The 14,308-nt window shown below is 42.3% G+C and overlaps 1 protein-coding gene across 5 annotated transcripts in view; it reads right to left on the bottom strand.

The window, feature by feature from the left end:
• The window catches only part of TRAPPC9 (trafficking protein particle complex subunit 9), a 534,962-nt gene extending 521,085 nt beyond the window's left edge, over positions 1 to 13,877 (bottom strand). For 2 of the 5 annotated variants that reach the window (XM_074898387.1, XM_074898390.1), the window contains exons 1-3: positions 13,814 to 13,877; positions 11,834 to 12,434; positions 7,556 to 7,576 (exon numbers count right to left, since the gene is read on the bottom strand). In XM_074898387.1, coding sequence (XP_074754488.1) covers positions 7,556 to 7,576; positions 11,834 to 12,417 — 605 coding nt within the window. In that variant the 5' untranslated portion in view covers positions 12,418 to 12,434; positions 13,814 to 13,877. Of the gene's footprint in view, positions 1 to 7,555; positions 7,577 to 11,833; positions 12,435 to 12,733; positions 12,842 to 13,813 lie in introns of all 5 variants that reach the window. The other 3 variants (XM_074898389.1, XM_074898391.1, XM_074898388.1) reach the window with 2 other exon arrangements.
• Positions 13,878 to 14,308: the final 431 nt, after the last annotated feature.

The following is a 14,308-nucleotide window of genomic DNA, read 5'->3' as shown; positions in this document are numbered from 1 at the left end:
AAACCTCCAAAGCAAGGTTCTTGTGGTCCTTGATGGCTATTTGGCTGCCTTTCCTAGCTGGTATGCTTCTTTTTTTGTATTTAAGTACACCCAAAAGTTCATTGTTAAGCCAGGGTTGTCTCTTGCCTTTCCCTCGGTAGGAAATGGACTGTCCTTGTGCTTCTAGCAGGCGGTTCCTAAATAACTTCCAGACTTCAAAAGCTCTTTTGCTGTCCATGGAAGCTTCCCACAGAATCCCTCACATCTAGGCTCTGAGCATATTGCAGTTGACTCTTCTAAAATCCAGGGTCTTTGTCCTGCTACTGGTCTTCAGTGTGCTCAGCAGGATCTTAAACTCCACAATGTTGTTGTCGCTGTACTCAAGGCTACCATTGGTAGTTATGTTCTCAAGCAAGACTTCTTGGTTTGTGAGCAGCAAGTCCAACACCACACTGTTCCCAGTCACCAGGTTCAGCATCTACAGCAGGAAGCTCTCCTCAATGCATTCCAGGAAACTGGTGGACAACTTCTGCACTGCCGTGCTGCTTTCCCAACAAACATCTATGTAACTGAAATCACCCATGAGGAGCAACTTGTGTTGGCCCAAGACTTCTTTAAGCAGCCAAAGGAAGGTTTCATCAGCCTTATCATCCAGATTGGAAGGTTGGTAACATAAGATCTGACATAAAATGTCCCTTGGCAATGATCCTTATAATCTTAATCCAAAATCATTTGAGAGAACTTTCACAGTCTCCATAGCTCAGCTCCATACATCCAAATTTCTCTTTCACATGAAGTGCAACTCCGTCCCCTCTTTCTTCCTTCCTCTTTCTGAAAGGGCCTGTAGCCATCCACTGTCATCTTCCAGTCATATATTTCCACATTTCTGTGGTTCCTATGACATCATAACACTCAGACTGGGCACGGACAGCCAGTTCCTCCTTTTTGGTGCCGAGGCTTCTTGCATTGGTAGATGTGCACTTGAGGTGGCTGAATTTAGGATTCTTGACTTCAGAGAAGGCTGGGGACCATTCCTAACTGCACATAGTTGCACTCATCTACCCTGTTGTTTAGGAATATATATCTGTCACAGCTCTGGACACTACCCCCCGAAGTTCGTTAGTTTAAGGCAAGATTGGCAAGTCAGCCCGTCTGCTAATGAGATTCTCCTGCCTCTTCTCAGGAGGAGGATCCTCTCTCCCCCCGGTAGGCTGTAGGAATTCCCATGACCACAGAAACCAAAGCCCTAGTGACAACACCAGCCATGAAGCCAGGTATTGATCTGCACGAGGCGATGACTTCTGCCTGCACCCTAATCTCTGACTGGCAAGACAGAGAAGAAGATCACTTGGGCACCTGCACCCTTTCCCTTGTGGCCCCAGGGCTCTGAAGTCCTGCTTGATCTTGCCCACGGTGTGCTTTACCCTGGCACTGGTGCCCACATGGAAGAGCAGCAGGGGACAGCAGCCTGTGCTTTTAACCAGCTGGGGCAGTCACCTCTTTGGGACAGCCCAGACCTTGGCTCCTGGCAAGCAGCAAACCTCCCTTCAGTGTACAGAGGCCGGCGGATGGGTGCCTCGGGGCCTCTCAACGCTCACACATGACCAGCACTCGCCGCCTCCTTCTGCAGCTTTCACTGTGTGCTGCTGCTGCTGCTGCGCCTTCTCCCGCGGCATTTTGCTCGCGGCTTTAGTCCGCTGCCAAGGTTTCCGATCTGTTGGTGGGCGGCACACCAAAGGCAGAGGATTGCAGTGATGCTCTTCCCGCGGGGCACCAGAGACCACGGTGCCTCCTGCCCCAAGGTGCCCTCAGGTCGCTGGTGCAGCTCTTTGGTCTCTGGAGGTCGGGGCCACGGGGCCCCAGGATTTCTCCTTGCCAACTCTCCAGCAAGGCTCTAGTTCTCGGCCGTGCTCCCCAACACGGCACAAGCCGCTCCCTTCCCCCGCAGCTCCTCCGCCCGCTGCCTGAGGGACCCCCCCAGAGCACCCCCTGCCCAGGGGAGCTGCCCCCCTCCCGCACCCGGCACCCAGGGGTGCAGCCTCTGCAGCCCTCGCCCTGCCCAGCCGCCGCCCCAGAGCCGCCTCTGCCTGGCCGCCGCCCGCGCTCGCCCCGGCCCTGCCTGCCGAGGCAGCCGACTCCCGCCTGCTGCAGAGCACGGCCCTCGCCTGCTCTGCCCGACGCCCTCCCGGGGGGAGACCGCCCGCCCCCCGCCCGCCCCGTCCCCGCACACAGCCCAGGGGGGCGGCGGGCCCAGAGCCCCCTCAGACAGCCCGCGGGGCCTCGCAGCCCTCCCGCTCCTCTCAGCCTCGGCTGCAACCGCTGCTCCTGCTGCTGCTGCCAGCGGTGTGTAAAGAGTTGCTGATGTTTGCGAAGAAATAGTCTGTTTGAAATGTCGCGGTCCTCAAACAGGGACGTTTTTCTGTTAAAGGGATAATTAGTGAAAAGCCACTGTCACTTCAGGCAAGAACTGACAGGGTTTGTCTTGCTTCTCCTTTTTTTACACATTAAAATAAATGGTGAAGTTCTCTTTCCCAAACAATATTCCAAGACCAATGAAGTCCTACTGAAAATATTACATAGACAAAAGAAAAGGCAACTTGGGCACAAATACATGCCATAAAGTCACTAACCTTACTCTTTTTTTCATAAATTGCACCTAAAGAAATGTGACATGCGAAGTAAGACCCTAGACTTTCAAATCGACTCATGATTTAAGTCCCAGTTCGGGACAGTGCAGCTCTCCCGAGTCCATCAGCAATTCTGTTCTCCCTCCTGCAAAAGCATTCCCTAGAAAGAATGGCCTTGTTCTACCTCATAAAACTGTTATCTTAAATAAAACTCAAATGTCAACTTAGATATTTTATTCATTTCTCTACACTACTCGAATAGTCTATTCTTTTGTTCCATCCTGGTTTTGGCTGGGATAGAGTTAATTTTTATTCTTAGTAGCTAGAAGAGTGCTGTGCTTTGGCTTCAGTATGGGATTTGGTATGAAAAGAAAGTTGATAATACACTGATTTTTCAGTTGTTGCTAAGAAATCGAGGACTTTCCAACTTCCCATGTCCTGCCTGCATGCAGGTGTATAAGAAGCTGGGAGGGGGCACAGCCAGAGCACCAGATCCAAACTGGCCAGTGAAATATTCCATATCCTGTAGCATCATGCTCAGTATATAAAGGAGGGGCAGCCAGAAGGAGTTCTTGCTCATTGCCAGGACAGTGGTTTCAAGATCTTGGGTTTTTTGGGATTGCTAAACAGGAATGGTCTGGGTATCACAGAATCACAGAACCGTCTACGTTGGAAAAGACCTTGAAGCTCCTCCAGTCCAACCATTAACCTCACCCTGACCGTTCCCAACTCCACCAGATCCCTCAGCGCTGGCTCAGCCCGACACTTCAACCCCTCCAGGGATCCCGTGGACTCCCCCCCTGCCCTGGGCAGCCCATTCCAACACCCAACAGCCCCTTCTGCAAAGAAATCCTTCCTCAGAGCCAGCCTGACCCTGCCCTGGGCAGCTTGAGGCCATTCCCTCGGGGCCTGGCATTTGTTACTTGGTTAAAGACAGTATCAGCTGGCAGACGGTGAGGAATTGCATTGTGCATTACCCATCTGTACTTTCTATTATTGTTTTATCGCAATTATTAAACAGTTTTTATCTCAACCTATGAGTCTTCCCTCCATTTCTATTCCCCATTGCCTGGGGTGGGGAGGGTGAGCAAGCAGCTGTGTGGTGTTTGGCTGCCAGCCAAATAAATTTATATTAAAAAATTATAGGCATACAATTTCACTGACCAAACTTCACACCAAGGTAAAAAGAACTCTTTCTTTGGATGGCTTAAACTAACATAAAAGTTACATGAGAACAAAATTTTAATTAAAAGAATTGCTGTGGGTGTCATTCTTTATCATATAAATGAAGTATGTCCAAAGAATCTGGTTAAAAGGGGTTTCCAAAAATATGAAGAATTATCTTGGATTGACTGTCATAGTTCTACATTTTTAGCTTTTAGTAGATGTAGTGATAATTTTTCAATTAAACCAAGTTTTAAAAAATTACCTAGTCTATTTGAACATTAATACCTGGCATATTTGAACCTAACAACTTAAAAAAAAGAAAAAAACAAAACCAAACAAAACCAGGGTAACAAGTCCAGATGCTGAACTCCTATACCCTAGAGCAAGACTTGAATGAAGAGGAAATGCCATGATTATGAAATGAAATGGGGTGTGGGGTGGTAGGGTTTTTTCCAGCAAAGAACTTCCCAGAGGATCCTAGAGATGAATTCAAGTGCAAATGAAATAATCTCTCGTAACACATCTGACCAGACTGTCTTCATAAAGTCTGTAATGGGGGGGGGGAACAACAAAAAGGGGACAGAACATATAAAGTATAAGGGTAGGAATAAGCATATTAATTTATTTCCTTTAGATTTTAAGGTAGAAAGGCTAGGAGAAATTATAATAATAAAAACAATTACATGTTACTGTTTTGTTTGCTTTCAAGGTTCTTGGTTTGGATTTTTTACACCAAAGAGAAGCAGCAAGTCCAAGGGATAACCACTGTGTTCAGCCACCAAATAATGTCTTATTCCTTGTAGTTGGTTTGAAAAACTAAAGGTTCATCAAGAAAATGAAGAGAAAGTAACTGATTTATATGGATGATGGACTGAAATTTTAAAAGAGAAGATATATGTAAGGACATACAATGTCCTTATAAAATTTATAATAGAAAAGCAATCAGAACCAGTCTCATTGTTTACAAGAAAAACTAGAAATTAAAGGGAGACAAGAAGCATGTCTCCTCTTGTTCCTCCCCATCTAAAAAGTGACAACTCCTACATAAATGTTCCCACTTTTATGATCTATTACATCATATTCACAATTGATGTGAAGACGACATTAAATGAAACTAAATACGACTGTTGTCCTATCTTGTCAGATATGCCAAGAAATTGCAATATTTCTGATTTTTTAGTTTTCAACAAGCATGTACTTTGCAGATCTTTGTAACAAAAAAAATGCAAGAAGATTCAAAGTGAAAACTAAAGCTGCTCTGCATGAACTATGGAAGGGCACCAAATCTTACCAAGATTTCAATGTGAGATCTGGGTTATAAAGAAATACCTGAGTCAAAATTTACTTTGTAATCTTGAATCAATACTATATAGGAGGGTGTAAATTGTTTACAAAGCAGATTTTACTAATTCCTGAATGAAATTATGATTATAAATGTGATACTGCTTTTAACTTTTTTTACACAGAATATATAGTGGAATTGGAGAATCATGGTTTCCTTACACAGCTATAATTTCTTTCAAAGATGCTAACAATTCCTCTCCCTACAGTTTCAAGTTATTTCTGTGTTTATGGACAAATTACTTTTCTTGTTCTCTCAAAACTGTAGTTTTTAAGAGGTTTTTCTAGATTTTCAGAGTGCATATGATCAAGTTCATAAATATGAGTCATACAGCAAAAGGAAGAGAGATGATGCCAGACTCCTAAATCAGAACCTAGTACCGGAATCATTTCGGTCATACTGCCTCACCAACAGCTCTTCCTAACCAATACCTAATTTTGCTGCAGATTTATGCATATGTCAATATATGCAAAGTTTGAAAGCATTTACTCACTTAGACATCAATAAACATTGTTCATACAAAACACTTCTTTTAGAAACCCTCCTTATTTATAAACAAACAGATAATTTATTCCTGGTGATGAAGAAATTTACTATTAATTATTCAAAGACTGAATTAATTCCACCTACGTTTAGGCTCTTAAATGTGGTACCAAGACAGCATCTATCTCCTACAGACCCTGCAAGCCTTCACCATCCTCCTGGAAAACATTTTCCCACTAATTATAGAGTGAATTTGCACTGCACAAATGTATAAACTGTGTCTTAATTTAGTGCTCACAATTACGTACAATGATTTCAGACTTTTTTTCCCCCCTCCCAATTACTACAAGCATGTCCAAAAAAACAAAAGGCAAAGATCTCATTGAAACAAAACCCTCTCTCCACAGACAGCAAAACTTCATTTACTTCTTATTTGGGAAGCCTCTTTTGAAAAAAATCTAGTATCTACAATATGAGGTTGTTAAAAGCAGGTCTAAGTGACTGATGGTTTCTTCAGAGCATACTGGAGTGCAAATTTATTGGAAAAAAAATCATACACGCATGTATGTAGCAGCATAAAATTATTATTATTCATTTTAATACCTAGCTAGTGTTGCTTCACAGCTTTATCTGAAGAATCTGGCCACAAAGCTGAAAGTGAGAAGCTTATTGATAATGTCTTTCTAATTTATTTTTTATTAAAACACTGTTTAATTATTTTGTCTCTCTACTGCTTAAGTCTAATCTATTTGATGATAGGAAGTCCATGTAAGTTAACTACTACCTTTTCTAGGATAAGATGACAACCTTTTTCTAGGTCAGCTTCTTGTAGTACCCTACTGCTAAGAGCTGTTTCTATTTATTTTTCCTCTAGAAGATCATTTAATACATTAAGTTTCAAAGACACACCCAAGTCTCACCCAAAGACACACCACAAACCCCTTCCAGAGTGCGAGGCACTCAGAAATATCCTCAAGGAATACAATGCCACATAATGTAGGACCACAGGTGGAATACTCCATAGCATCAGTCATCCAAACTCCTCTTCAGAAGGTCCTCTCCTCAACACATCTACACATACAGTTGACCACAAAACTAGTTTAAAAACTTATTTTCTAAAGTTAGTTGTGTTAATTGGGTACCTAACACACTCTTTATGTTCTCTTCAGAATAACAACAATCATTAACATCAGCAATCACTACTACTACTTCAAACTGGAAGACAATAAACCTGTTCCAGAAACCAAAGAGCACTACTCAATCCCGTTTCCATTTCTACCTCATTCACTACACAAGATACAATGTTTACCTCTTCATCCCCAACTCTCTTTAAGGATCCCAGGATAATTTTATGGAAAATTCAGAGCAACAATATTATATTTCAAGACAGAATATATTTTCACTACAAACCATCCAGCAACAGGTTTAAAGGAATTTCTGGATCCTCAAAATTTCGAAGTGGCTAAATTTAAAAACAAGAAACATGCAAAATGAATTTGCAAAAGTATTCATGCAAAATGCTTCAACAAAAATTTCCATCAAATTCTGCTAATTCAAATTAGCATGCAGAACTAGAGATATCACCAATCATATCCAGACTTAAAAGACACAGCTACGGCATTTGATCGACTGCCAGAACTTTTGAATTTGGAAACCAAACACAGGCAGCAACAGCTTCATGGCTTTGGAGTTTAAAAAATAAAGCAAATTCCAGAGGCCAGCAGCCACCTAAGCAAATTATGTGTCCTACAAAAAAATTCAGCATTGCTACCAAATATAATTGCCAAATGCACCAAAAGGGGTCAACCACAGTAGTAAGGCTCCAGGCAGCAATTATTTTTGTGTGTACTGAAAAATAAATATAAAAAGCAACATTAAAATGTGCAATGAAGGCGGAGTGGAAAGGCCGTACATGGAAGAAAGCTAACTATTTTTAATATATGCAATCACAGCCTACCTTTTTAGACCCAACAACAAACTCACAGGGCAGTATGAGAGAAGAAGAATAAAAAAAAAAAAAAAAAAGGAAGGAACAAAACAAAAATTAGAAAGAATTAGAAAGACAGAGAACAGAAAGAAAATTAATAGCCACATACACATACTGAGATATCATAAACTTTGATAAACCGGTGAAGAAATCCCATCTACGATACTGTGTAGAGAAAGACACATCTATAAATAGAGCCCTACTTTCTCATCATTCAATAGTATTAAATGGATGCCTTACCAGTATTAAAAAAGAAAGAATCAAAGACACAAACTGATGTGAACAACATTAAAATGATCTTATCCAAGTAGATTTATAATCATACATGAGTAAGTTTATGCTTTTAGCTGAAAACAGAAATAAAATAGAAAAATTAAACAAATGGGATTTCAGGTATTTCTGGCAAGTATGTTTCTGAGTTTCAAGTTTGTAGGACCTTAGCATCATTGTAAGAACACGCATTTCCATTCTTTTCAATCAGTCTCCCAGCCTCCTACAAACAACCACCAAGTGCAACTCCTTTCAGAAACTTTTTCAGTTATCCTCAACAGCCCCATGACCACATAATATTTTACCTAATTTACAGACAAATAAACAGAAAAATTAACACATTTGCTAAGATCATCTATTGGCTGAGTGCTCTAGACATTAAACCAAGGTCAGACTCCCAGTCCTACAACTTCTATTTAACGGGGCAATCTTTCTTCAAAACTTCTTAGGACTTAATCCCACTGTTTTTCAGATACAGTTTCCTACCAACCAAAAAATTCTTCTACACAAATAATATAGTGGTTTTGCGTATATTGTCATCACAGTACGAGTTCTGGGAATGTTGTCTCTTCTGCTCATTATACAAGCAACTTGCAAAAGACAAATAACAGCTCCACTTTTTCCAAGAACTATCTTATTTGAAATGCAGCATTATAATCCATCCGTCTTCCTAATTTATGAACTCTGCTTCTTAAAAGAAGCCAACCGTGTTGCAATTATTATGCAACCAAATTAATGCTGGTCTTACTAACTGGGTGGGAGATCTGTTCTATGTATCTAGTCTTGATCATAACCTAAGTATTAACCTTAATAATTTACAATAAATTGCTTGGAGAAAAGTCTCTTTGAAGATACAAAAAAAGTTCTGTAGTTTTAATTAGTCTTCAAATCACATGACCATAATTACTGTGTAACAACATATTTTCACTCAATAGATCAACCCAGCTTATTAGCTTAAGGTTACAGCTGCAGACTATGTCTAGTGAGACCTTTGTGCTACTCTGTGAAATTTAACTTCAGTTTTAGAAGTTACAGGAAAAGATATGCTTATTTAGCCTAAGCAGACATCTGCAACTATAGCAGCAAAGACACATACACTCTGTTATCTACAAGCACAGAGTGTGCGCCTGCTCTTTCCATCTATTTAATATAGAATATTTGTTCTTTTTAACCAGTTAGTTGCACTCTGACTTGGTAGGTCAGGATATTATATACCAAAAAAAATTTAAATAAAGGGACAGAGGTATATAAAAAAGAGTAAGGGGACATTCTTTGCTTTTAACCCCTTAGAAATTTCCACCTAGTCTCAAAAAAGCTGTTTCACTTACCTCAATATCTCAATAAATTATCCTTTTTATATTTAATTCTTTAAACTCATTATGCTGACAGACTCAAAACCAACAAAGTAGCAGAAGTTATTCTACCAGATGCTCTCACACACTCCCTGCATTCAGACTACCTTTACCCTTCCCTGAACAGAATTATACAACATTGCATCTTGCAAAAACAAAAATGGGACTCTGGTGGAGAAGGTCCTTTCTAACCCTATACGTCCCCATTATGACTTAATGTAATGCTTTCCCCTTAACTGGGGAATCTGTCACTGCAAAAGAGAACAGGCTACAATAAAAACCTTTTATTGCAACCTAAGTATTAAAAGGAAATATAGTACCATTTACATCTAAAGACCTAGGCTCAAAAAGTGTAGGTTAGTTTAATGAACTGATCTTAGTTCAACCACATCTCATGGTCCTGAATTTCTGCTAAGTAGAATACGAAGCAGAGAAACGTCATGCTCCATGAAAAGTGCTAGAAAGGTCCCTGTGCAGAGAAGCTCAGGTATACCATGCATTTCTAACTCAGCCAAGGACAACTCCTTTTCTGACACTTATTTGGGATTACATAAATTTCTCCTTTCTGTTACAAAACTCAAAAATATTTTTTTTTTTAAAGTCCAGGTATTTAGAGTATTTTCTTATCCACACAAAATACTAAACTGAATGTACAGATCTTTTAATTCAGCTTGCTTATACTATTCATATATAAATCCTGAATTTTAAAAACATCAGAAGCACTGACTCCACAGCAAAATAAAGCTGAAAAACATTCTTACTATTGAACCGAAAGAGGAAATATTAGAATATATAACACCTTTTATTTGAGCAGTTGAGTGCAGCAAACATTTAAAATATATCCATTGATCTAGACTTACTGAAAAACTATTTGGTATTCCAACACCCAGCAAGGTTGTATGCCTATCCGAACCTGCAATTAACTCTGTATAAACCCATATGTTTACAGAACGAGGGTCATACACCTTCCATTTTGCAAAGAACTCAAGCATCACACTAAATCTGTTACAACTCGTCAGCGCAAACTGCGTAAGATACCTCCTTGGATACATATGGACAAACGTACTGCCTGTTATTTGAGCTCCCTCCCCACCAGTTCCAAACTTCACAGGAAATATTTAACCACTAGCTACAACACAGCCACTGCTTGTAAGTTATGTAAGGAACTGATTTCCAAAGTACAACTTGGAAGCACACTATTTAGAAGACACAATTGAACAGCACAATTAATTCTGATTTTGAGATTCTTGGCCAAAACTCAGTTTTCTTAGCTAACTGGAAAAGGAAATCTCTGATTACATTCAACAAAATTCATCCAAACTAAGTAATTAAAGCTGAGATTCTAAAAGGGCTCATCTAGTCTACAAAACTTTACTGCCCATACAGAGTACAAAAAACAATCAACATAATAATTTATACCACTAATGAAAGTTGAATAGTGCAAGGACTAACCAGGAAACTGAAAGAGCAGCTTGAGAAGGGAGTAACATTGGGTAAGCAAGTCAGAGCAAGTTCCACTGCTCACCAGCAAAGAGGACCAGGACCAGGGGAGAAAGGTACTGTTGGTCCTTCAAGCAACCAGAGATAATTTAATGGAGGGCTTCAAACTAATTAGAAACTTGGTATACTTTCTTCCAGTATGTCATACATAGACATTCTAAGGCTCGGACTAAATATGAAGGCAGAGCTGATGAACATCACAAGGCTTCCCAGCTCTGGACAACCCTGCCTGGATACCTCTGACCTTTTAGACACAATAACCACTGCTGGCATCCCTACTAGTACAAGACAGATGTGAAAGATACTATTCCCATTCATACTATGTATTTTGATAGGGCTTCCACACCTCTATCTTTTCCAAGACAGTTGCTTCCATCCTTTAGATTTGACTGCAAACACCAGAGTCAAACAGATTTTGCACCTGCCAGTAGCTAGCAAGCCAGAATTACTAATCCCTAATACAAGAACTATGGAACACTCAAATCTGAAAGATAAGCATGCAAATAATTAGGAGATAAAGATGTGGAAAAAGAAAACAAACAAACAAATAAACCTGTAACATACATTAAACCAAAGAGAACTTGTGAGAAGAACAGTAGCAAAACAAGATGGGTCAAGAATATCAAATAATTAAATAAAAATGAAAGACAGGGAAAGATGCTGGATTTATTCATCCAAATAAATGGTGTTTCACAGGATGAAAAAGTAGACAGAGGCTTATGGAAAAAAACACAGTAAGTAGGATTAGTAAAACACTACTCAGCATAATATAAAATTATTTTACATTGATGTTAATTGAATTTATTAATACTGTATATCTATAAACCCTTTGAAGCTTTCCAGCAAAACGTCTCTTTATAGCAGAATCTGTCAAACCTTTCCTGTGACTTCTTCCTATTGCTTGATTAGCCTTATAAATTAAATATATATAAACACAAAATATCAAATATGGTCAGACTACAAATTAAATTCTCTTAAGCTACAGCAGAGGCACACAGTAAGATAGTGGCACAACCTCTGTTGTAACAAAGTATGCTTTGTCCTTTCTAACAGGCTTATTCTAAAGGCTAGCAATTGCCACAAACATTTTTTCAAGACCTGCAAGCTGACAAAAATAGCTGCTTACCTACTATCGGTGTCCAGACCTACAAAATCCTTCTTCTCAAAAGGAACACAGAGGAGTGGGATCTTGTCTCCAGACTTATCAGTGGCTCTGTCAAGCCGCTTAGACTCCAACACTATGAACAGGGATTCGATAAAATCTTCTATTCTCTTCTCCACAGTTTCACATTCATCATAGCTAGGATAAAACGCCACATCTGTGCGGGGCTGCTCCGCAATCTCTCCTTGAAGCCCAAAGACAAACAACCGGGAATCATAGAGAGTAGAACCATACATTTCCTTCTGAAGATGGAATTTTTCAAAAGTCTGAGGCCAGTCCTTTGCAGAAGAACAGTCCGTAATAGTTATCAGCCCCACAACTTTCCTGTGTGTCTGAAAATCCCCCCATTCGTTGTTCTCTGGGGGATAATGGTGCCTGTAACGGATATACAACACACGCTGAGAGTCGCGCACATTGACTTGACTCACTGCTGCAATGCGCTTGTAGATCCTGAAAAAGCTCTCTTCAGGTACAATGCCAATCGGCTGAACCACAACCAGGAGAGTCTGATGATCCTCAGCACACTGCATGTAGTCGGGAACACTCATTTTGCATCAACTGCAGGCTAGTAAAAGAAAAATGTATATATTATTTTTTAACATTCAGAAGTACACGATTGCTGTATCAAACCACGGCTTTGATGCTAAACACTTCAGCATCCTGTATATATGTGCTACAACAGTAATACTTTCTTTTTCATTTTACAAAATCCTCCATCATGCAGGCTATTGACAAGTTACACAGTGCACAAGGAGCGTTCTTAGACACGTATCAGTATGGCCACATACAAAAAAAAAAAATCTCTAAATGAGGTTTTTGCAACCGAATCGGTTTCCCGTTCACTGTGCAGCTCCACAAACCAACCTAAACACATGGGGCAGCGGAGTCTCTCTACCACAGCCACAGCTTAACTGCTTGCTGAAGCACCACCTCAGACGAGACGTCCTTTGAGACTCAGGCTCTCCGGTCTGCCTTGGGGAAAATACGGAGAATTGTGTGAGGTGGAGTGTAAACCGACACCGCATCGGAATGACCAAACTTTACACAGCTGTCAGTGCCCGCACATGGCCAGGCAGAGGAAGATCAGAACACCGATTTTTGAGAAAAAATGAAGTCATTGTTTTCTCAAAACACATGCAGGTTCATCAGAAGGGCCAAGCAAAGTTTTCTGCTTTTATATTTAAATATTTATAATTCCTTCTCGCCTGAGCCATCTGAAACTGATTGCTGTGCTGCAGCTGGGTTTGAGTGAAGATGCACATAGCTAAACCCTCACATCTCTGAAACCTCCGGGCCCGTACAGACCCCTTGGTGGATTTCAGCTCCAAAGCACCCTCTAAAACATACATACAACCAAATAAAGAAAAAAAAAAAACATCCCAGAACGCAGCACGGCTTTAGACTGACACTACTTGGTTTTACCAAACAGAATGAAGAGCTCGGGAGCACAGGTGGCAGAAAAGCAGCTCCTGGAGGAGGAGGAGGAGGGGCTCCTCACAACTCCCGAGTTGCCAGACCCGCTAATGTACAGTCCCTCTGCTCCCCCGCTGCCCAAGGCCAGGCAGGAGCGCAGAGCAGCGCCCAGCCCGTGCTGCCCGCCCCAGGGGGGGCCCGGCCCGCCGCCGGGCAGGAAGGGTGGGAGGGCTTCCCCCACCCCGGGCACATCCCCACAATTGGGCACGGGCGAAGTTTAGAAGGGGAAAAGAAATCGGTGTTAAGCGACAAACGCGGAGGAGGCGCGGCGGCAGGCGCACGACCCCCGCAGCCCCGCCAGGGAGAGGGCTGAGGAGCGGCGTGAGGCGAGGGGAGGCCCCGGGGAGCCGCTGTGGGGCAGCGGGGAAGGGCAGAGCCCCTCGGGTGAGGAGCAAGGGGGGGGTGGAAAGGGGCGGCCGCCTCAGGGCTGCCGCGGGCTCCTGGTGGGTAACGCGGGGGGGGGGCACTCACAGCCGGGACAGGAACCGCCCCCGCCTCCTCCTGCTGCCGGACGCGCGGGGCGGGCAGGGGCGGGGCGCGGCGGAACTGACGGCAATGGGCGCCCGCGGCCCCGCCCCGCCCCGCCGCGGAGGGCGGCGCATGCGCAGAGCCGGGGGGGTGTTGGCGGGCTGGCTGTGGGGCAGCGCTGGCGGCCTTCTGCCGGCCTGTCCGCGGGAGTCCCGCTGCTGCCTGCGAACGCGAGGCCTTCCTCCGAGAGGAACAAATTAAAAGCATTGAGCATCAACTGTCGGGTGAATCCCAGCTGCCAATATCTCTCCCTACGGTGTAACTGAAGCCTTCAAGGGCTCTAACACTGAGTAGTAACCAAAAGTGAGCCTTTCTAGCATTTCTGAGCTGAAATCGGACTTAACAGAATCATCAAGGTTAGAAAAGCCCTTGAAGCACCTCCAGTCCAACCACTAACCTCACACTGACAGTTCCAAACTCCACCAGATCCCTCAGCGC

Source organism: Athene noctua, chromosome 2 (assembly GCF_965140245.1).
Source record: "Athene noctua chromosome 2, bAthNoc1.hap1.1, whole genome shotgun sequence".
NCBI lineage: Eukaryota > Metazoa > Chordata > Aves > Strigiformes > Strigidae > Athene > Athene noctua.
This window is presented reverse-complemented; position numbering and strand designations above follow the sequence as displayed.